This window comes from Populus trichocarpa, chromosome 18 (assembly GCF_000002775.5).
Source record: "Populus trichocarpa isolate Nisqually-1 chromosome 18, P.trichocarpa_v4.1, whole genome shotgun sequence".
NCBI lineage: Eukaryota > Viridiplantae > Streptophyta > Magnoliopsida > Malpighiales > Salicaceae > Populus > Populus trichocarpa.
The window spans coordinates 12992896-13016460 of NC_037302.2; the positions used below are offsets into that span (position 1 = coordinate 12992896).

Sequence of the window (23565 nt, forward strand, 5' to 3'; positions counted from 1 at the left end):
ATACCTCTGAAGTGGCAATGCAGAGGGTCAATTGGGTGAAGTTAGCGATGCTATGGAAACTGACCTCCAGCAGTGGATGAAGAATAGATTGCATGATTTCCGAGGACATGCAGGCCAGTGTACTTATAAAAAAAAAGAGTTAACTTGTTGACTCATGAGTTGATCTGGTCAACCAACAATTAAGGGCCTCTAGCCGGGTCATATCTCGGGCTGGCTCTTATAATTATGTTAAAAAGTTGATCAATTAAGAACCTTGATTGCATATTCATACACAAGGGAATTCTGTCTAATCATCTATTTATGTTCTTCCAAGCAGTCAGTTCAGACGGGATCAATTGTTCATTACAAGAAATAACAGCCTGCGCCATCAAATTTCCAAGCCAAGCATGATACAACAAACCTCTTGAACCAAGTCCTCCAAATAACCAGTATTTACCGGCAACATTCTCGCCTACAAAATAATTGACGCAGCCCAAAAGTGGAAGTGATCCATGGGCAGTTAATGGTGGCATTGCTCTTAAACCTGCGTTCGCTTTGGTGAAAGTCCAATCCTTTATTGCTGGATAAAAGGCAGACACCTTTGGCAGAAGCTCTTGAAGAGCTTTTGAAGCTTCATCCACTGAAACATTTGGATTAGAATTCCTTGATTTCCATTCCCATGTTGAGCCCATATATAAACTTCGGCTTCCCTGGATGGCGAGCCATGCATCTGATAATATTGAAGGGGCATAGTCTGGATATTCTTCCCTGAAACAGTGATCTACATGAGTTTTGCCAGAAAGTGATAATTTCCCTCCCCATCCTACATTCAATGCACCACTCCACTCCTAAGTCTTAACCCCAAACCAACCCTGTACTCTCAGGGCATTTGCCTTATTAACCACTACTTCAGGATTAACTTGCAACATCTATCCTGGAAACCTGTAAGATACTCAATACAACCATTATGAAACACAAGGCCGTCTTGTTTCAAACTGAATCCATTATGAATTTCAAATATCTTGGAATTTGGAAATCTTGCTCTTACAGACTTATTTATGACAATCTGGACTCTAAAATTCCAATTCCATTCACGAGATTGAGAAATCTCAAGCATAACAGACCAAAACAACCTTGTTACTGATCCCATAAGAATGCTCATGCTGCATTCATATGCTAGCCAGCCTTGCGCAAATAATGAAATTCATCCCTATAAGGTGTACCGATTCCCTGCTTATAGACTTTATGGATTGATAATGCAAGGGAGAACACAAGCTTTACCTTATATTAGCAGGCAACTGCAGGTGGGCAATTACACCTCTGCATGTCCTCAACGGAAGCCTCCCTGAGAGCTCTGGTAGCATGTCTGCTTTGGCACCTAGACAGATTATCACTGCATCATATTCGCCTACATAAATGTTAATACAAATTAGTAATCATGGAAGAAACTAATGAAGCTTAAGCATGCCAAAGATCACGCGCAGCAGCAGAATGTGTTAAATATACACTTTCACATATGTTAAATAACTTTCAATCCTGGATAATTTCAGGGCACGAGAAAACAGGTTTAAGCATATTGAAGGCATTAATTTCAAAAAATGGAAGTTTCCTATTTTCTCAAATCAACTACCAGTTCAGGTGAATATATTTAGATGTCTCTTGGCTCTGAATCAAGCAATTCAGACAATACAGCAAAAACCCTATCAACTAGATCATAAGCTGATTCTCGGGAAAAAAAGAGCACCAGAAAGCTAGAATAAAGAAAGTTACATGATTCTTTTTTACTTTTTCCTTGGCATAAAATTCAAGCAAATAGCACAATACATACAGCCAAGATGGACAAAACAAAAAAAATCTAAGACCAAACGTCTGCATGTATCAAATACCCCCATACATACTAAATAGAATAGACCTAAGCTATAGTACTTGCCATCACCTTCCAATTCAAGGAGGTTTTGAACTGATTTTTTGTGCAAATATAGCTCCTTTTGTCCATGGCTAGAAGTGGATGATTCATTCACCACATTCTGACATGCTAAGAAGAGTGCCTAGTTAAATAAATGAAGAAAGAAGAAAACATTATTAAAAAAAGCAAGAATTTGAATCCTATTCAGAGTAATACAAGTAATACAATGGATTAGTTGTTCAGACCTGAAGATAGCGCAGAGGATGGACATTTACAGCTTCAGGCATATAAAAGGCTGGGTTAAAAGGTACATGTATTTTTGGCACAAGCTTTTGGGCAGTGTCCTCATCAATGGTCTCAATTCTGCAACTGGCATCGTAATTCTGGGCATTCTAATTGCAGAACACAGATAATACAGCACACATCAGTCTAAGATCCACATAAATAGTTCATGATAGAATCCACTGAAGCTCTAATAAAGAGGTCTTAAGGAATTACATCGGTCAATACAATCAAATTCTTGGTGTTTGCTGCTGGCCTCAAGATGCCCCTGAAGCAGGTAGATAGACATCAGAAAAGAGGGGGGATCCATATTGGCTAACAAATGCCAACAAGCTGAAAGCAGAGATCCAAGAAATGAGAAATATAATCAATTTTCCAACTCTCTAAAGCAAAAACATGAGAAAATCCCTGACTCAGTATTATCTTTTTTCAGAAAAGTAACTTGCTTGGTGATCCACATTACAAATGAATATTCAAAATGATCTTCCAAACTCAAAGAAAAATCATAAAAATTCAACAAATCAAAATCATTCAGAACAAACAGCATTATAAAACTAGTAAATCCACATCACTTGTTAGCATATGTCAAACTATGATAACTCTTCGTTGTGCCATAGAGACGCACAATTTAGTTCTCAGAACATTCAAAATTCTTGACATCTTACATTAAAAAAAGAAAGGAGAACAAACCTTCTCCTAACAATAAAACTATCATCAGAATCATCTACACCAGATAATCTAGCTGCCGCCTCCGCGACATTTAAAAGCATTAAACTTTCTTTCCAACACTCAGCTCCTCTCCAAAGCAGTTTAGCTGCCAATTACCATAGTTCAATTCGAATTCAAACAACAAAATAAATTAAATGAAAATGATATATCAAAACTCAAAGATGATTCAGAGGAAAAAAAAAGAATGATTATTTATAGAAAAAAAAAGAGAAAAGTGAAGCCTTACCTTTAGGAGAATAAGGGTGAAGAAGACCTCCAGAAATACCAGAAGCACCTCCTCCTATACCCACTTCATCATATATGTCTATTCTCATTTCCTTCTCTTTTGGACTCTTCTGCACTTGTAAACATACTCTTTTTACCCAAAAAATACTACAGCAAGAAACGAGAGGAGAAAGATAAAGTAGAGTACTGCACTGTACCTTCAGCAAATGCCAGGTAACGGAGAGACCAGCAAAGCCAGCACCAAGCACTGCGTATCTCAGGGGACGTGAAGAGAAAGAAGGGGAGAGAGAGAGTGGGGATATAATTTTTCCCAGTTGACCATGGCCAGCCGGAGTTAAAGTATCAGAAAGAAGCATCGTTTTCTTGCAGGGCAGACTGCAGAGGGGAACAGAAGAGGCTTCAACTGATGGTTGCTTTGGGGCTGTTCGGTTTTATTTTCTGTTCTGGTTTTGGGTAACCTAATATTAGTCCCCGACTTATAATTTTTTCTCAATTAGATCCCCACATGACTGTATCCAAGAGAATCATCAATTGGATCCTTCTTTCAAGTATATCTATAAGACCCAACCCAATTGTCAGGATCAAGATCACGGTAGTGAATTGGATAAATTAATTTGAATTAATCTAGGTTTTTTTTTTAGTAAGAAATCAAAAAAAAGTTATTTTCATATAAAAAAACCATAATTTTTTATTAACTCAGATCTCGAATTAATAAATTATCGAGTTAATTTATTAAATCGAGCCAAGTATGATTTTATCTATATTTTTTATTAATTTATTGGTGCATTCATATTTATTAGGGACAAGATGCAGGGAATTTTTATTTTTTTTCATCTAACTCAAGACAAAATATGCCCAAAAATATTATTTTTGTGATCATAAAATAATATTGAAGAGTAAATACAAAATAATAGCAATAACAACAATAATAATATAGAGCATAAACTCAAGAATATTATAAATATTGAACTTTACTATAACATCAGTGTATAATAATATATAAATAATAGAAAGGAAAATTCAGAAAAAATCAATTTAAAAAATCAATTTCAAGAAATATATTCATGAAGATCAAATACAATGGACATTTATATATACAATCTAGTTTGAGTTTTCTACGGAATGACTTCTGCCCTCATCCCTATTTCTGTGTTAAGGAAGAATGCCCCCCCTGCTAGTCCCTCAATACTCATCGAGAGAGTGGAATTTTATCCTGTAGATGAAGCTGGGCATGATTTTTTTATGGAAGGATCAAATTGAGAATTTTTATATATATTAGGGAATAAATTGTATAAAAATATAGCTAGAGGACCATTCAGAACAGAGTCATTGGACGGGGGCTAATCTGAGGTTATCCGTTTCGTTTTTCGTTTTGGCAACAAAAGAAGCAAACGTGTCTAGTTACTTTGGTATTGTTTTTCGTTTTCTCTTTTAAGAAAAACGGAAACGCGTTTCGAACTAGTGTTCACAAGAATAACGTTTCCAAGGGTTTTGAAACCGCTTTGCACACCGTTCTCTCTCTTCTTCCCACCAAGATCCTGACTCCAGCAAGTTATGGTACGACAAAAATAATTTAATTCATTTTTTTTTCACTTTAATGGCTTATCAGTTTTATCGATGACTTTTTAAAAAAAAAATTAAGACATTCTCTGTTCCAAGTGAAGAATGCTAGAGTCAATGATCTGAGCACTCAAAGAAAAATTCGATAAGGAATTTCAAGAATTTGACTCAAGAAACTGTGATTGGTTATGATTCTACAACAGGGAAAGTTGAAGCAGCTGATGAACACTGGAGGGTGTTGTCCAAGGTGACATTCTATGTATGATTTTTATGTGAGATATTTGATTTGAGATGGTTATGGTAGTGAGTTTTAACTTGTATATCTTAATAATTTTAGGTGCATAGAATGGCAAAAAGATTCAAGAGGAAGGGTTGCAAAGAATACCTGGACTTGTGTTTGTCTTTGATGACGCAACTACTCCCGGTGCGCATGCACATTCATCTCCCGAATCGCCATCATCAGGGAAAGAGTGATAATCGTCTCAGAGAATGTGTCTGAGTCTGAACCTAGTGAATCTTCCAAGTCTGGCCACAAGAAAAGGGCTAGAAGGACCTGTAGCAGTATTTTAGAGAAAGCTTTGGTAACTATGGGGGAGCAATCAAAGAGAAACAATGATTTGCTTGGACACAGGTTAGCAACATCATCATCCACAAGGGTTAGTGGAGTTGGGGCAAATTCACTTACTAATAGTGAAGTTAATGCCATGAAAGAGTGTTTAAAGGCTTTGAATGCTTTGGGAATTACTGGTGCCCCATATGGGAAGGCTGTGAAGGCCCTTCATGACTCCACCTTGTATAGAGAGATTTTCCTGGACATGCCCGATGAGAGGAAGAAGGATTGGATATCGACTCTTTAACGAAGTTTTGTGCTAATTTCTAAGTATCGTTTAGTTTTCTTGAAGACTTTTTTTCTTTTTCTTGAAGAAAAACAAGGATGATTATTTTCGGTTTAATTTGGTTTTTATAAAAAAATAATAACCAAACTGAAAAAAATGGAATGGACGATTTTTTTTCTCTAATTTGTAATCATTTGTTCGTTGGACCAATATGAAGATTGCTGTAATTATAGAGATCGTGCGCCCATCTTTAGCTTCATGCAAATACTAATTTTTTTGCACTTCACCAGTTGGTTATTTGATTGGATACCAGCAGTGTGGAACTTGATACTTCAAGAGATCCATGACAAATTTTTCAAGGAGAAGGAAGCTGTATTCTAGACCAGAAAAGGTATTTCTGTGTGGCTCCAAGTTTTGTCGACAAACTTTTTTCTGCCCAAAACTCGTATGTTAATACTAAGCTTTAGTTGAGTAGAATAAGTTTTCAGGGAATTGTTGTATGATTGTAGGAAAAAGTTGTTATTTGGCTGACACTAAAAACCAAAATGGACTAGTTTTGTGATTAACCATGCCCATGCATGTTGCCAATGTCCTGTGTTTGTTTATGCACTTTTTATGTAAGATCCCTGTGATAAAAACAACAATCTCATGTAAACTGAAAAAACAACAATCTCATGTAAACTGAAGAAAAATAAAATAATTACTATCTAGAAATTAAATTTTTATTGTCCGGCCTCTCCTTAAATTTTTAACTATATCTATAATTCAATATCCAGATATCAATTCATAATCGATTTTGAAACGACTCATAAGACCATGTTTAGAACACCTTACCCAGTAAAAATCAAGATTTCGATCTTCAACTCCCTCTTTCTCTTTCTAATGACAGTCAACTTTCCCCTTCTCTTATTGTTCAAATTTTATTGTTAATCTCTTGGATTGTTCTTGAAATTTTAGTGTTTCTTTTGATTTACAAAAATAAATACAAAACTACCTCTTTTTTTTCCTTATAGTTGCTGCAGAATTTTTGTAAGAAGAGAAATATTTATGTTCTATAATTATTTTTATTTGTATTTAAACAATATATTATTTTTATCCCTCACTTTTTTTTCTACATCTCTTTTTTTATATATATAATTTCACCCTGCAACTTTTTAATTTAGTTTATTTAACTTTTAGTTTAGTTAATCCAGCCTTGATTTTACAGAAGTTCACATTTTACCTCTTCTACCACACTTTGTAAAGTTGCTAGAGGTTGAGTCTCGCCATTTTCTTTCAAAGGAGCAAGCATATTTATCCCCGGAACAAATTGCTCGTCGGCCGAACAAGTTCCCGTTTTCAGTTTTCAGAAGGATAGAAAAACCCAGCAACCATACCAAATGGCCGTAAAAATGTAAGAAATGAGAAAGGATTGGCAAATCAGCAATACAAGTTAACTAGCATGTGTTACAAAAAGAAATTCTCTAATTCAAATCAATAGACACAATCAATTACTGCTTCGATAATCTCCTTTTACTTCTGCCAATTCTACATTTGCACATGCATATGTTGATTAACCTGTTGCCAGGATTATAGCTGAGCCATAATGATGCCAGCAAAATCCACGAGTCATGCTTTGCTTAACTTCCTAGTTACCATCACTGAACGGCAGCTTCTCATAATTTGCTTTCAATCACGAACATCAATTCTGCATAAGATTATACTTTCCGGACAATGACACGCCTTTCATGCTTATATTCGATTTCATCCCTTTGGTGCATTACTATTAGAGCTCGTCTCACCTGCCAAATGCAATCACATCATCGATAAAAACACAATACATATGACATCTATGATTTCAGATCTCAGAGATAGATATTCTACTTGCTAGGCTTATACAAGTCCCGTGAACCCTGGAGATCATAGCAATGGGTATTGCTTTCTTCCATTATATAATGGACAGCAGTCAGGCTGACATATTATTGCACAAATAACAGGTGTTTTAATTTATCAAAATGTCACGACATTTCTATGTGGCCACTGGCCACTCTTTTCCGGGCATCAAACTCTTGAGAACTTGAAGAGGTGACAGTAAGAGTTTCAACCAGATATCTAAAGTGAGAAGCAAATGAATGGCATTGAAATTAAATGCTTACAATTGATTCATTCATTCCCATTCTGGCAAGTTCATCAATCAGCTTTCTTTCTGATATGCGCATGCCGATTCCTAATCTTCTCTTAATCTGAGTTTCTGCTTGCTGTTGAAAAAAAAAAACATCAAGCAGGTGATTGATAGATTACAAGCCAATAAAATTCAGAACAGGTTGTTGAGAAACTCATGACAGACAGAAAACAGAGCAAATAGTAACAATGACATCGACAAACCTTTATCTCAGGAGTGAGAGTCACTTGTTGATTTATTCCAGACTGTGCTGCTTCGACAGTAGAAACCTTAAAAAGATTTACTGCTTCAACCACATCCGCTTCAGTGGCAACATGGGACCTAATTAATAGTTCATGAGTAAGTTGCAAATCAATACACCAAGCTATAAACAAAGGGAAAATTGTAAAACAAGCACCTGTGCAGGCTCTCAAACTTGCCAGCCTTAATAACTACACTTACATTTTCATCTTTGCAAGAGCCTCACTCAATCTTATGATAGCTTCCAGCTGCCTTACTGTAATGGGTACTGCAGAAGCCTCCCCAGTTTCATTTGCCTGCTTTCTCATATCCTAATCAAATCACCAGATTGATAGATATCAGACTAGCAGCCCGTAACCCTCTAGCCAAATGCACATGGTGATAATGAATAAATAATTTAAAACAATTTTCAAAAGAATCCTTTGCAGTGTTGTTGATTGGTTGGCCAATAATGAAGTCAATTTGTGTAATTAGATCTGCTCAGTCAAAACTAAATTATGGAAGGGAATGCGGAATGGAACAAGAAGTGTAAACATTGAGTTTAACAGAAAATGCATCTAAACTCAAGCAATCAAAGAAATGATAGCTCTTTCTTGAAAAGAATTAGCATGTGGCAGCAAATACCTGTCTGAACCTGACATACTCATTCTGCAGTCTACTGGATGCAGATTCTGACAGCCGGGGATGGCATTCAGTTCGACAGTATTTTATGTACCTGAAACAGTCATAACCTGTACCAATTAGCTTCTCATGGTTTTCTCACCAAAAAAGGATTGTAAAGAGCGTATCCTTAAGTCTGACAAAAAGATACCTTTTCAGCCAATTCTCTTCTTTAGGTGCTCTGCCATTGCTCGATGTTCTATCGGCAGATGCATGTACCCTTATGATATGGCTAGCAATAATCTGTAACAGAAGATTTTAGTTCAAACGCCACAAGGACTCACAGGAATTTGAAATAGAAAAGAAAGCATGCAAAACACTAGCTATTTTAAATTCATCAAAATAAGCTTTTTGATAACAATCATATTTAGTTTTCATATAAATATACACACCAACATATATGATTATATGGTCCTGTGTCTTCAAATCCATCAAGAAACATAACAGAATAATCACATTTCCCTGCAGGATCTAATATCAACTCAGGTGAAAATGTTTCAGATGAGTATGCAAATTACCTTGTCTCGACCATAGTCTCTTTTATCCTTCACAATGAAGATTAAATCAAATCTAGAAAGGATGGTTGTCTGTAAATCAATATTCTCCTGTGCAGTCTGAAAGGCGAGCAATAGAATTGTTAGCTTATGACATCAAATTCTTTCTTTTAAGAATTTGGGAAAGATGAACCAAAAGACGTCGCTGCTAACCTTGAGATCGTCATAACGACCTGATGGAGGGTTGGCAGCTGCAAGCACTGATGTCCTAGAGTTGAGAACGGTAGTTATTCCTGCTTTCGCAATAGATATTGTTTGCTGTTCCATGGCTTCGTGAATAGCCACCCTGAGCCGCATAGACACAAAATCTTAAGAATTCCTAGGAATCACAAGCGGAAAGATACAGGATTATCTACTTTGAGTTCAATTACCTATCCTCTGGCCTCATTTTGTCAAACTCATCTATACATACAACACCTCCATCGGCCAAAACCATGGCTCCTCCTTCAAGATAAAATTCACGCTGACAGCCAAATATTTGTGATTTAAATTAGAAGACTTTCATAGTGTTGTGCAAGAAGAATATTGGCTAGCTAAAACAGAAATTACTTTTAAAGCAATAAATGAAAAATCACCACTTCTACACATGCCAAACAAGATTGAGAACTTACAGTGCTGTTATCTCGTATAACAGAAGCTGTAAGACCAGCAGCTGACGAGCCTTTTCCAGAAGTATATACAGCCACAGGAGCGGTCTTCTCAACAAACTTGAGAAACTTCACAGGCAAGGAAATTATAATCAACATACACAAACACGCATGCATGTGGGTGCTTGCGTGTGCACACATCATGAACTTTTACCATAATTAAGATTTTCCATGCTGGAAAAAAAATAAGTAGACCAGGGAAATCCTTTCAGCAGAAAGATGCGTAAATGAGACCACAACTACACACCTTATAACTTATAAAGAGCTCTCAACTCATAAATTAAGAACTGAATAAAGAACTAACCTGTGATTTAGCAGTAGATGGGTCTCCCAAAAGCAACACATTAATATCACCTCTCAACTTTACACCATCTGGCAAACTCTGCACTTGTGAAGCAGTTGTTCAAACATCAATAAACATCAAACCAACAAACAATTGAGGTTCAAGGTATGTACCTTCCTCGATCCTCCAAATAAAAGACAAGCCACAGCTTTCTTCACATTCTCTTCTCCAAATATAGAGGGAGCAATCTGGGAGCATATGACTTCATATGCATCTGTTCTTGAGGCAAATTTTTTGAATTCTTCTACCTGCACATGGTACAAAGAATCAGTTTTCCGCCAGTGATCAGTGACCAAAACACAAGCAGGAGGTTTCCTAGCAGCAAGGCAGCATTGAGTATAAGCCAGAAAAAGAGAAGAGAAGAGAAGAGCCTGTCTAGTACTAGAAATTTTTCTAGGGTAATTTTAACCTCCTATCTCTTCCCAAAAGTAAGCAGCAGTTGATAAAAACTACTGTCATGCATCTAAAACTCTAACCAAGTTTTTTTTTTTAAGTGTAGAAACCAGTCATGCATGAAAAAAGTAGTGGTGAATCTATCATGAGCAATAAAAAAGTGTGTGCTGAAAGTTATTAAAACAGTTATAAGTGGTGATCTCTACTTGTACCTCTTCTACAGTGAAAGCTGCATGACCTCGAGAACTGGCCTCGTTTATTTCTTCTATTCCAACTACCCTGATATAAGGTTGTCTAACCGCAACTGCTCCTCTCTGGCTGCAGAGTTGAACCATTAACAAAAAATCAATTACCAGTAAACAATAAGCACATACATGGAGATATGAAATATAATCATTCTTACGAGGCTGATGAATTGGCTGCTTGAAAGATGCTATAAATCCCAATGATGGTCAATCGTGTGCCAGGTACAATTTTTTGAACAAGATGCCGATCCACTGAGAGAAGCATGTTTCTAGGAAGCTCCCCAGTAGGGACATCCTTTAAAATCACCATAAACAAAATCAGTCAGAAATGGCTGTTTAACTCAACACCACCATCCAATTGACTAGAATCAAGATTATTACCTCAGGATTCTCCTGCATTTTCAAGGTTTGCTGATCAACATACTTGCTCTTATCTGGAACCACAATCCAAGGATCAATAGGGCACGGTTCTTCACCAGTCTGCACAAAATCCCACAAAAAAAATGGAATTTGGAGCCCCAAAACCATTAAATGCATGGATTTGCAACAAAGGATTAGAAATAAACCTGAGGAACATGGTCACAAGAACGTGGCACGATTGCCCCACCAAGGCCTGGACGACATGGAACTTCCCTTGTACTTTGACAATTCTTACACACTAAACTCACATAAGTTGCCTTTGCCTTAACTCTTGAAGCAGATATAGTAATCCCAGATATCTTAATCAGCTTTGAAATGTATTGAGCCTACACACAAAAACATGAATTAAAAACAAATACTTGCCTAGATACTTTTTCTTCCGCAAGCGGCAGCCAGCCAATAAATTGAAAAACCCTAAATTAAACTGACTGTATCTAAGTAAATCACAGGCAGCTTGCCTTCCAAATCCCCTAATTTAATCAGATAAAAAATAAAAAGCTACTAACCCCGAGCAATCGCATTGAAACAGGATCCTCCTTCGAACTCAACAAAATCTGCACTTCTCTCGTCTCCGGCTCCTTCATTTCCCCGCTCTCTCCTTGCTCCTTCAACCTCAGACTCTGCAACACCTCCGCTGCCGCCGTCTCAAACTAAATACAAGCAAAGAAATCCAATTAGATCTCATAGAGGCACGCAGCAAGGACCAACAACTAGAGTAAATTTAAGATGTAAACGGGGGCGAGCGTACCAAGGGCAAGTAATCGGAGGGAGAGGACCGGAGGAGGGATGGAAGCTCGGCGTCGAAAGCGAGGAGGTCTTCGAGGTGGACAAGGAGAGATCTGGGATTATTGACGAGACTTTCGCGGTAAGGGAAAACATTTTTATCAGCCTCGAAGTTTCGGATGAATTCCTTGAATTTACGGAGGATGGTGTGGCGGCTTGGAGTTGCGGCCGCCGCATCGGATCCCGATTCCGGGAATTGCGCCTGGTCGCTGTAGTACACAGCTCCTTCGTCCCACCCTGACATCTTGACTGAAAAATTCTCTCACTCCCCTTTTCTGTGAAGAGAGAGAGGAAGGTGAGGGCTGATTTAGGGAATTTATGCGCACATATTTTAGCGCGAAGATTTGGCGGGAAATTGGCGGGTGGGCACGTGCTTGTTGCACGTGTGTTTTCTAAGAGCTACAAGATGCTTTTTTTAAAATGTTTTAAATATATTAAAATGTTTTTTATATTATTAAATTAAAAGAATAAAATATTTAAAAAAAATAATCTAATACTTTATCAAATAAAAAACACTTGAGAAGTTACCGTAATTTTAAACGATATAATCACAAGTACTTGTTATATAAAAGCATTTTGTTTTTATTGTGCACGCTTCATTGTTCATTTTTTTTATATTTTATTGTGGTTTTATTTTTTTCAATTTATATTTATACTTTTTTAATATAAATATAAATCAAAAAAATTAATTTTTTTTTTTTAAAAGCATGTTCTCTAAACAGTCACATTTGGTCCGCAGCGTTGCATGGAAAGCCCAGAAGCATGGTTGCCGTCCACTGCAGAGGTTCAGCCTATTATCAAACGGCTGGCCCTCGCTCCAGAAGTCCAATTTCTAATTCTTTGTGGGCTCTCATATCCAGGTAGCTGCTGCCATTGGGAGTGGCCCAGTCTCCTTGCATCAGTCGTGATTCGCGAGTGGGATTTATTTTCAATCCTTTAAATTAAATAAAACCAAATGATTTGGAAATAAATCATTTATTTACTAAACTATATAAAAAGTCATTTTTTCAAATAACTCAAGACTATACTTAGTTCATAAACTTGCCATGCAATCCCTAGTAATAATAATTTTTATTTTTTATATTTTTTTAATATAAAAGGTTAGAGAAGATAATAGCGCATGTTTTCACGACAGTCTGTTTCATGAAAGTCTTCTCCATTTTACACAGGTGAAAAGCAAGTGTAGAGGGATTTTTGTTTTCATGAAGATGCCCTGTATATATTTGATGAAAATTGATTATGTAAAGTATTATAAAGGCCTGTCTTGAAACGAAAGTGGGGTCTGAATTTAATAATTTACATTGGATTAATAATTATTTTATTAACCATATTTAACTTGGCATTAAAAAACATTGAAGGCACAAATTTATTGGAATAATATAATAACATCTTTGTCGTTCAAAAAAAATATCAAATGCTTTAATGTTGGGGTATTTTGATATTATCTCGAGATTCATTTGTTGTTAAAGGATTGAATAAGGGTATGTGTGTCTATTTATATTTTTCAAGCATAATAAAATAATTTAGTTTCCTCATGGGTAAAAAAAAAACCTAAAACTATAAGCAGGGGGTATTTATGTCACTTCAGTTTTTTAAAACACGACAAAATAATAATTTTACCCCTGCAATAAAAAATAAAACATGCGTCCAAGGGTTTTTGTCTTTTCACTACGTTTTTTTTTTGTTTTTGTTATTATTGGTTTCATGAAGGTCAAATTGGTCTTTTATAATAAATTAAATACTATTTAAATGGAAAAACATGTAAGAGCTGTGACACAAGCTCTGACGCGTATGAGGCGCTCATGCACTTTGAGCGGCGTGTGCATTGCCTCTTGATGACAAAAAATGCCTCATCGCGTCGTTGAAAGTGTCATGGCTTTTTATTCCTGTCAGTACAACATGTATTGCTGGTGGGGTTTCCCCCTTTTATTTTCTCTCTCTGCTATTAAAAAGTACATTTTTATCCTCTTGTTGTTGGCATTTTAATTTCAGTTATTTTTCTGTTAATTTCTATTTTTTATTTATAACTCTTTTGTAAAAATCTTATTTGTTATTGATTACATCCTTCAATTCTAACTTGTAATATACTATTGTTTCCATTTCCATCCCTATTTGTTGTAGTCATTTGCTAAATTGATTTTTGTTTTCATTTTCCCCTTCTAGTAAAAAAATTGTTTGCATTTTTTATTTTAATTTTGATACTCGTTCTCTTTGATTTTGTTTTTGAATCATTTTATTGGATTGGTTTTTCTTTTTAGGTTCACCTTTGATTTTAATTATTGTTATTTTAATTGTTATTTTTTTTTTGAGATTTGTGAGATTCAAACTGGTAACTTTTAGGGAACAAATCTAGAGCCTGACCAGTTAAGCTACACCCCTCGTGGTTCTAATTTTGTCATTTTTAATTTGATAGGTTGAGAGCCGAGCTAAATCTTTTATTTTCTTTTGATTTTTTATGGCAGATTATCACTTTTTTGTTTAATCTTATAATTATATAATTAAAATAAAACTAAATTATTTGACTTATTTATATCTATAACTTGATCCATAGATTTTTTTTTCCTTTGAGATAAATTCACCGAGCATCATTTTTTATTAAAAAAACTGGCTTTGCGACAAAACGTGGATGGACCGCTAGCCTCGTACTAAACTAACAAGTCATTAATATATTATTTTTGCCTGTGTCGACTTTATATAGGCCATGAGATGTACTAAACTGGACTTAATAATCTTTATAAAACAGGAAAAAGAAGAAGATAGTTTTCTTACTATAGCTTGATTTTCCTTTCTTAATGATGATCATTATAAAATAATAATAATAATAATTTTTTTAAAAAGAAGAAAATTGGCAGTTACATATTTGACCGAGTGTGAGAAAATTACAAAAATCTCCTCTCCACGAATCCAAAGCAAAGTACTCTGAGCCAATGATTCGGCAACGATGACAACAACTACCACCACCATGCACAACCTCACTACCATCACCACCAATAAACCCACCGTAGCCTTCACCACTCCACCAAACTACGCCACCAGACTTTCCCACCTCTTAACTCTCAAATCCTTCACTCCGTTATGGTGCCCTACCATCACCACCGAACCCACCCAACAGACTCTCTCCTCTCTAGCCCTCCATCTCTCCCCTCACTCCCTCTCTCTCCTCTCCGCCATTGCCTTCCCTTCCCGCACTGCCATCACCGCATTCTCAACCGCTGCTCTCTCCCTCACAACCCCTCTCCTACCTCCTCGCGAGGACACATTTATCATCGCGGCGCTCGGCAAAGATGTAGAACTGATAGACTCAACTTTCTTGCTTACTTTTTGTGGTGATGATATCAGCTGGGTGAACGTGTTAGTTCCAACAATAGCAACACCTAGCGGGCTCGTCCAGTTGCTTGGAACTGGACGAGGCCGGAAGGTGTTGTGTCCAGTCCCACGAGTGGTAGGACTGGAGGAGCCTCCGGTTGTTCCTGATTTTCTCCGGGAACTGGAGGGTGCAGGATGGGTCCCAATTAGAGTTGATGCGTACGAGACGCGGTGGTTGGGACCCGCCTGCGGGAAGGGAGTTGTGGAGTTGAGTGAGGGGGGATTGTTGGATGCGATGGTGTTTACTAGTAGTGGAGAAGTGGAGGGGTTATTGAAGAGTTTGAGAGAGTTTGGGTGGGACTGGGAGATGGTGAGGAGAAGGTGGCCTCATTTGGTGGTGGCAGCACACGGGCCGGTGACCGCCGCAGGAGCTGAGAGGTTGGGAGTGACTGTTGATGTTGTGAGTGGAAGGTTTGATAGTTTTCAAGGTGTTGTGGACGCTGTTGAAGCCAAGTTAAGAGGTTTGGATTCTAGCTGTATGTGAATTTGTCTGAACGAAAATCTGTACCGTTGATTTGCAAAATTGAATAAAAGTAGAGCTAAATTTTTGGATAAAAGACTTCATTTACAAGAAAATGGTTGTCCCTTTCTTCCTATTTTTTGCTTAACCAAGAAGGGAAAACTTTTCATAGCTATGACAAGAAAACCAAGACAGGCTATCATCAATCAATTCATGTAAAAAACCATGCTTTAATGATCATTTGACCACTTTTTAAGCCTGTAATTTTGTTTCAACTTTATCCCCTGTAACTGTGATTATAATCTTTCAGGTTCACCATAGCCAGTTCTCTAATGTTGCTTGATCATTATCATTAGGGTTCCCTTTTTTCTTTTTTCTGGCTTCCACGTTGACAAAGGTTTCAATTCATCTTTCACTGTTAGCTCTCTTTTGTTGAAAATTTCACTTGGCCTGTTCCTTTACTCCCACATATTTTCACTATACTTGCTAGCCGTTAATTTTTTCTGGAGGACCTTTCCCTTGCGATATGTAGCAGAAGTTAAAGAACTGTTGTTATGGTTTTGAAAATTAGACATAAGAAATGCAGGTTGATGTATGGTATTATATGGCTGCAAGGATAGAAAATTGAACTTTATAATGCCAAAAGTTTTACATCAAACATGGAAAAAAAAAACCATGTAGTTAACATCTATAAGATAAAAATACACAAACTTATAGGGCGCTATATATTACAGCAAAATATTTCCAGTAATCACTACGGGAACAAGCTACGTATGATAATCAAATACAAACAGACACTCATATGAATTAGCTAAAAGTCACACCTATCATGCCCAGTGATATGTGGCATTATGAAATGCACAGTATGGACTTTGTTTTAATATATCTGCTGCTATTTTCTTTGTGACTTCATCCCTGATAAAAGCTTCAGTGCGTCTTCCATGGATGGCCGATCAGATGGCCTACTTTTTATGCAGAGCAAAGCAACTTCAAGAACCAGTTTTATCTCTTCTTGTGTTGAATCAGTAGAACCAGTTTGATTCTCACTATATATTTCTCTTAGAAGTACCTCCTTAGGCTTGCTATGTATTGTCCCTCCTGCGTTTGCCAAATTAGTCAGGATTTGCAGAATGATCTCCCCAAATCTGTATATGTCCATGTAGAGCTCCTCTTTTATGGAACTGTTCAGTTCGCCTGGTAAAAAGTTGAACAAACATTAATCACTACTTGTGCTTCCAGAGAAGAGATTAGCCAGAGTTAACAGATTTCTATTTGTAGGAATATCCTTTTCCCTATTTCAAGACAACAACATAATTTCAATTTAGTCTTGCTTGTAAATTTTAATCACTGTCACACTCCGTTTTAATTTAGTCTTGCTTGTAAGGAATCTTGACTAATTCTGTGTGTGTACTTAGACAGGCAACAACTTTCTTGGTTGGACTTTTGTGATTCTTCCTTAGCTTATATAAAGTATACTACAGATTTCCAGACATTCTTACATCTTTTGACAATATTAGACTTTTGATTAAAAGGTACTATTTGTCAGTTTGATGTGTGGAAGTGATTTAGAAAACAGGAATCCCTACAAAATCTTAGAACATGAAACGACATGCTAAAAGAACTATATGTGGTGACTTGGTACCTGTTTCTCCCATGAAAATTGTTGCAGGAGATGAGCCTTTAGTCATTTCTACCAGGTATTTGAATCCAAAATCAGCCAAATGAGGCTCCATATTTTCGTCGAACAATATGTTACTCAACTTCAAATCTCCATGAGGAATTGCCGGATAGCAGTCATGGTGAAGGAAGCACAGTCCCCTGGCAATGCCAATGACGAGTTTGTACTTGGCCACCCAATCTCTCTTCAAAGTGATTTTTTCAGCCAAGTTACCATTAGGCTGATAATCATATAGGACATAAGCTAGTTGCTTGTTGTAGCAAAACCCTAGCAATCTAATCAAATTTTTATGTCTTGCAACACCCAGTCGTGTCATAAATTCTGTGGCTTTCTTCATTGTCTTTGCTTCCAGTTCAATCTTTTTCACTGAAACTGTTATTCCTGTGGGCAGCACTGCTTTGCAAACTGAATTAGATTCTGGTGGCACTGCTTCCATTGATTCTGTGGAACTAAAGCTCCTCAAAACATCACTTGCTGTAAATCGGGGGAGTCCACTGAAGGAGACCATTTTCCAGTGACCTTTACTTCCTCTCCGGATGTAGAATACCCCGAAGGCTGATGCCACAATTAATACAACCACCCCTGCACATAGTAGCAGAATCCACGTATGCTTTCTTGTGCCTTTGCTGCCAAATATCGTGATGGAAGCAGAACATGGTTCCAAAGGTGCTCCACATAGCTTCGGATTTCCCTGATATGCACTGGTTCCCATCAGTTTAAACACATTGCTGGAGGGAATGGAACCGGAGATATCATTGAAAGACACGTTTAGAAGTACCAAGCTTGAAGAAGCACCAAACTTCGCTGGTATTGGACCACTGAAATTATCATGTGACAGGTCTAGGACACTTAAAGCTGGAAGGCTTGCAAGATCTTCTGGTATATGACCAGTAAACTTATTATCAGCTAAATCCATCTTTCCAAGAGCTTGGCAATTAGAAACATCTCCAGGGACACTTCCTGATAGATTGTTCATGCGCAATTCAATAACAGAAACAGATTTGCAGGAGTGGAATGGAGGAAGATTGCCTGAGATGTTACATGCTGACGCTGAGAAATTTTGGAGAAGCTGCAAAGACCATGTTTTTGCTGGGATCATACCTCCAAGCCCTGGATTATTGGAGATATTGAAGTACTGCAGACGGGAAGCTTGAGAGATATCTGTGGGAATCCCACCGGTAAACTTGTTCCTGGAAAGGTCCACATATGTGATATCAGGAAGGTGGCTGAATTTAAGAGGGATCTCACCGGAGAAGGAATTGTCTTCAATTCGTAGACGCACAAGCGAAGAGCAATTGGAGATGGATGGTGTGAGACTGCCTGTAAAGTTATTTGAAAACAGGATCAGTTTTACTAGCCCTCCTGCACAAATATCCGGTGGAATGCTGCCGATGAAATTGTTGGTTGAAACATCCACCCATTTCAGCTTCAAGTTCTTGCCCAAGTCATTTGGAAGTGAACCAGAGAAGAAATTGTTCCATATAAGGAGCGTTTCCAGTGAAGGAAGCTGACCAATGCCTGGTGGAACAGTGCCATTCATTTCATTGTACATAAGGCTTAGCAGCTTGAGATTCTTCAACTCTGCAAAGCTCTCAGGTATAGGCCCAGAAAGTTGATTATCAGAAAGATCTAAGCTGGCGAGAGGCACAATTTGTCTAAACTCCCAGGGGACCAATCCAGTGAGCTGGTTTCTGAAGAGAAATAGTGATTCTAGCTTGGTGAGATTCGAGAGTTGCTTTGGTATTGGGCCAGATAGATTTGCACCAGCTATATCAAGATATTGAAGCTCACTCATGTTACCCATTTGCCATGGGATACTTCCCTCGTATGAATTGTAGCCAATCTCCATATGGGTCACTGTCTTGAGTTGGCCTAGCTCCGGCGGTATATTACCACTGAGGGAGTTACCTGCCAGGTGAATAAACTCAAGGCTCTTGAAAGAACCATACTCCGATGGGATTGGTCCATCAAAGTAACTCCCAGCCAGATTGAAAACTTTGAGATATTCAAGCTGGGAAACCTCAACTGGCAACGGCCCAGAAAAGCTATTGCTGAAGGCATCAAGCACAACCAGGTTACGAAGACTGGAGATTCCACCCGGAAACTGGCCAGAAAAATTGTTTCTGCTGATATCAAAGCTTTTTAGATTTGTGAGGTTAAATATTCCCACTGGAAGCTGCCCCGAGAATGAGTTGTAGCTGAGGTTAAGATCAACAAGCTCCGCAAAGACACCAAACTGTTTCCCTGTCAATTCACCTCCAAGATTCTTCATAGACAGGTCTAAAGCAACAACAACTGTGGAGTTCTTGTCGCATTTGACACCAGACCAAGAGCATGCTTGGATTTTCTCTTCTGTGTTTCCTCCAGGAGGCACTAGCCAATCATCCAAGCTGCTATCATCATCAATGAGCTCAGATTTTAAGCTCAAAAGAGCCTCTGAGTAAGGATCATCAGCCAAAACAACCGCAACTATGCATGTCAAGGCCAAGAGCACCCCGAAGTACATGCAATGGAAAATCTCCATTGGAACTCGAAGTGGAGAAGAAAGAAAGACAACTATTGACAACCCCAGATAAGAGAAAAATCTGTCAGTTTAGAATAAGGCCTGTGTGTATTTTTTATGTTTTTGTTGGATGAGAGGTGCATGGGGACTAGAGAAAGAGGGCATAAAAGAAGGGAGTGACGTATAGGGATTAGTTGATATGAGAATTTGCCATCAATCAAGTTATTTTAGAGGCAATAAGGGGCCCTTAGGGTCATTGTTAATTTGGATGGTGTTGGCCACTAAGGAATCTAGCTTTTCCATGTTGAAGCATCTTTTTCCTGCTTTTCACTGGAGAAAATGAAATATTTAAGCTGCAGTTGCTAATTTGTAACAGTGTTTCAACATAAACGTAATCATCCATATCTTTGCCATTTTATTTTGGAGATAAAGCTCCTTTCTGTATCCTCTTCTGGTTGGATGGCTACAAGCAAACAGTAGCAGATTAGGATTAAAGCGAACCATTATTTTATAAGCAAGAATATCATAAGAAATTAAGAAAAGTAAGCAATTATTATGATAGCAACAGTTCTGAACTAGTTTTGGACTATTGGAAGCAAACTGTCATGGCAGCACTGAAGCAAATGCTGGGCAAGGAAAAAAAAATCATCCAGATTTGCGTGTGACCAGATCAAATTAAGCAAGCATTGAATCAAGGGACATGCGTGCCAGTTTATTGTGTACACAATTAAGTCCTTGTTTTGGGATTGACCAGTCATTGAAATGATAGTAGCAGGTGCGGAGAAGTTACAGAATAAAGACAATGGCAGTGATAAGAAAAAGCAGCTCTCTTTTTCCTTGATTTATGATTAAACTAAGCCTTTTGTGTCCTTGAAGGACATTAAAAGAATCTATAGCCTGTTCTTGACATATGTGCAAAGCTTGGCAGTTGGCAGTGAACGCACAATCCATTCCTTCGTTCGTGCTCCTAATGCAATCTAATAATTAAACTTAACGTCTCTAATACGGTGCTATGAACTTTTTATTATTTTATTTTTCAAGATCTGTACGAGAGTAAAACCAAAGCGAAGAAAGATATCTCTCATCATTATTTTACAGTGCTGGGATTCTCAAGATGGACGGACGCCTGGAAGAGAGCAGACTTGTAATTATGTAGGTTGCGTAATCTTGCATTAATTACAAGTGCATTTATATCATGTTTTCACCATCTCTAGGGTTTGAAGCTGGCCGTATATGGACCACAAGCCCTAACGTATCCTGTACAGAGTATAGAGACTAGAGAGGTAGGTCCTCCAGCAGCAAACATTTACAAGCAGCTATACTTTGACATGCTAAACTAGGCACAAAGGTACACCGCCTTTTAAGTGTTAGTTTCACTCCCTTGAAGCAGTTGGTCTTGTCTTTGAACCTAATCTAGGGAGTAGCTGGACACCATTTTGCTAGTAAAATATCAAAAAAGAGAGAACCCAAGCAGCTAACAGTCCTCCTGGGTTTTGTTTGATCTGGGAACCAGCTCGTCAAGGGAACTAGGCAGAGAAGGCAAAAAAGTTTTGAGTGCCGTGAGTGCCGTGGACAAAAAAAGCTTGTCCTTCGTTTGCATTACTGCAAGGAGTTTTGGCCCTATATAAGAACGTTTTGAGCAGATACAGCCATACAGGTCCATGTCCGTTCATATATGTATGGGAAACAGTGCAGGGTTGTAAGATCTTGGTGCTCAGATGACATGATCACATCACGAGGGGGTCCTGCGTCCTGAGACCCTTTCACAGTGACCCCGTGATGAAATAATTCAGGCCGGCAGAGGAGTCCCTTCGCCTGCTAGAATCAGGTGTCAATTTAATATTGGCTATAAATGAATCTCCCCGATGTATCCTTGCTTCTATGCGATAGAATACAAGTTTTTTTCTTCCTTCTGTTTTCTTTCTTCGAAAGGGATGCTTGTAGCCTGCAAAGTTGCAAGCAATATCATCTCTAATTTCAACTGAGTTGATGATGTTAGGTTCTCACAAGTTAATAATAATAATGAAAAAGCCCCACAGACTACATCAAATATATAGGCGAGATAATCACAAGAGGTATTCTTGAGCGAACAACCTCTGAATACAAGCTATACTATACTACTATACTAGAGAAATTTTATGACGTTCACACTATAATTATTAATACGAGAGGGGTAGACCTAAAGAGGAGAGAAGTAGGAAAGGGGGAATTTAAAGAATAATTTTAAGATAAATGAGAATATTTTTATTATTTTTGTAAATCCGGATATGGTTTTTCTCTTTTTTTATTCCTCTTCTTTTCTGTTTCAAAATTACAAGTCTTTTCACCATGTAAAAACGTAAAGCACGCTCACCATAACCAAACACCACACCACTTTATGATCAATCCCGAACAATTATGAAAATGGATGGAAGGGTCTGAAAACATTGGATAATTGCGTTGGTTCTGCAAATTTCAGCCACAGTTTTTCCCTTGAAAATATATTAAATTATATGATTTAACGATACTCCCACACCCATTCGAAAGAGAAGGTATGTTTCAGCTGGGTGCCTTTTGAATCGACAGACTGAGTATAGCAAGAACAGAGCTATGCCATTATGCATCTATAATTGAACCAAGGAATTCACTATATGTGTGATCGCAGCATAAAAGACGAAACACTTGCTGAAAGGAAAGAACACGATGGTTCAGTGAGATAAGGGAGAGAGATTTCTCCAAAGACATGGATGAAAAGGACACCCACCGACCGTGTGGTCTCGAGGGCTGTGGCGAACTCATCTTTTAAGGAAAAGAAATGCTCACTCGATTGAATGAATTGGATTCCCATTATAAGCAGTCAAAAGAGCAGGGAGGAGCTCATGCTTTGATTTGACTTCTTAATGCAACAAGATTATAAGAAAATACAGCCATAAATATCCTTCTTTAGGGGAAATTGAGCTCCTCCTCTTCTTTCTCACAGGAGCACGCTACAAGAAAAGCAGAAAAGACCATTTGGAATCTTGAACAAATTACCTGTAACGGAAGAAACTATGGATAGGTTTGACATTCTATGGTGGCTAAATATGGAAAGAGTGAAACATATAGTAAGATATAATTGAGAAAATAATATAGCTTAAGGGTTATGCTCTTGAAAACAAAGCAGCTTTCACAATTTTTTAGACTTTTAACATGTTCAGTTGATGGGAATGATGTAACCTGCAAATCTTATTTTTTATTTTTATTTTTATTTTTAAGGTTATGAAACCAAGCACGAAGAGATACTCGCAAAAAAAACCCAGAAAACCAAAACCATTTAATACGAAGCTTAAAGTTGTTTTAATTTTAGATTTTAGTTATTTTTAATTGGTATTTAGAAATCCCTAGATGAATTTAATAATTTAGTAAATTTTAATTAGAAGTTCTTTTTTATTAAAGATTTTAAAACTAATATAAATAGAGATGTCTAACTTCTTTTATAAAAAAAATTATTATTGAAACTTCTAATAAAACACCAGCAAATTAAGAATTTTTTCTAATAATTTTTTTTTTATAGCTTAGGTCTATGATCTTAAGCTTGAGAACCCTGATTTTTAATCACTATACACCGAGCTATGTT

General features: G+C 37.4%; 4 protein-coding genes and 1 long non-coding RNA gene across 6 annotated transcripts; 2 read left to right on the forward strand and 3 right to left on the reverse strand.

Annotated features, from left to right (window-relative positions):
• Positions 1-223: 223 nt before the first annotated feature.
• On the reverse strand, positions 224-3688 carry LOC7489471 (uncharacterized). 2 transcript variants are annotated; one of them, XM_024590613.2, is made up of 8 exons: positions 3319-3677; positions 3123-3231; positions 2858-2981; positions 2384-2435; positions 2131-2277; positions 1916-2027; positions 1261-1387; positions 224-747 (listed from the first exon to the last, which is right to left on the reverse strand). In XM_024590613.2, exons 1-8 carry the CDS (start codon positions 3475-3477, stop codon positions 291-293), a joined length of 1287 nt encoding a protein of 428 aa, XP_024446381.1. In that variant the 5' UTR covers positions 3478-3677; the 3' UTR covers positions 224-290. The 2 variants fall into 2 exon arrangements, with proteins under 2 accessions (XP_024446381.1, XP_052305085.1); XM_052449125.1 differs by lacking the exon at positions 224-747 and adding an exon at positions 754-1142 and having other exon boundaries at positions 3319-3688.
• A 729-nt stretch (positions 3689-4417) lies between these two features.
• Positions 4418-5782, forward strand: LOC112324915 (uncharacterized). Its single transcript, XR_002978898.2, has 2 exons — positions 4418-4928; positions 5019-5782. It is a non-coding gene; the product is annotated as an uncharacterized LOC112324915 (long non-coding RNA).
• Positions 5783-6909: 1127 nt separating this feature from the next.
• On the reverse strand, positions 6910-12262 carry LOC7489472 (DNA replication licensing factor MCM5). Its single transcript, XM_002325117.4, has 18 exons — positions 11929-12262; positions 11687-11830; positions 11327-11506; positions 11142-11240; positions 10919-11055; positions 10728-10833; positions 10236-10370; positions 10084-10161; positions 9744-9848; positions 9504-9595; positions 9286-9418; positions 9097-9192; positions 8730-8821; positions 8543-8633; positions 8120-8229; positions 7882-7999; positions 7653-7754; positions 6910-7298 (listed from the first exon to the last, which is right to left on the reverse strand). The coding sequence occupies exons 1-18, from the start codon at positions 12205-12207 to the stop codon at positions 7215-7217; spliced, it is 2181 nt and encodes a 726-aa protein (XP_002325153.4). The 5' UTR covers positions 12208-12262; the 3' UTR covers positions 6910-7214.
• Positions 12263-14904: 2642 nt separating this feature from the next.
• Positions 14905-15813, forward strand: LOC7493417 (uncharacterized). The gene has a single exon (XM_002324531.3). The coding sequence runs from the start codon at positions 14905-14907 to the stop codon at positions 15811-15813; it is 909 nt and encodes a 302-aa protein (XP_002324567.1).
• A 593-nt stretch (positions 15814-16406) lies between these two features.
• On the reverse strand, positions 16407-20422 carry LOC7489473 (leucine-rich repeat receptor-like protein kinase TDR). The gene is made up of 2 exons (XM_002325119.3): positions 17432-20422; positions 16407-16983 (listed from the first exon to the last, which is right to left on the reverse strand). Exons 1-2 carry the CDS (start codon positions 19989-19991, stop codon positions 16682-16684), a joined length of 2862 nt encoding a protein of 953 aa, XP_002325155.1. The 5' UTR covers positions 19992-20422; the 3' UTR covers positions 16407-16681.
• Positions 20423-23565: the final 3143 nt, after the last annotated feature.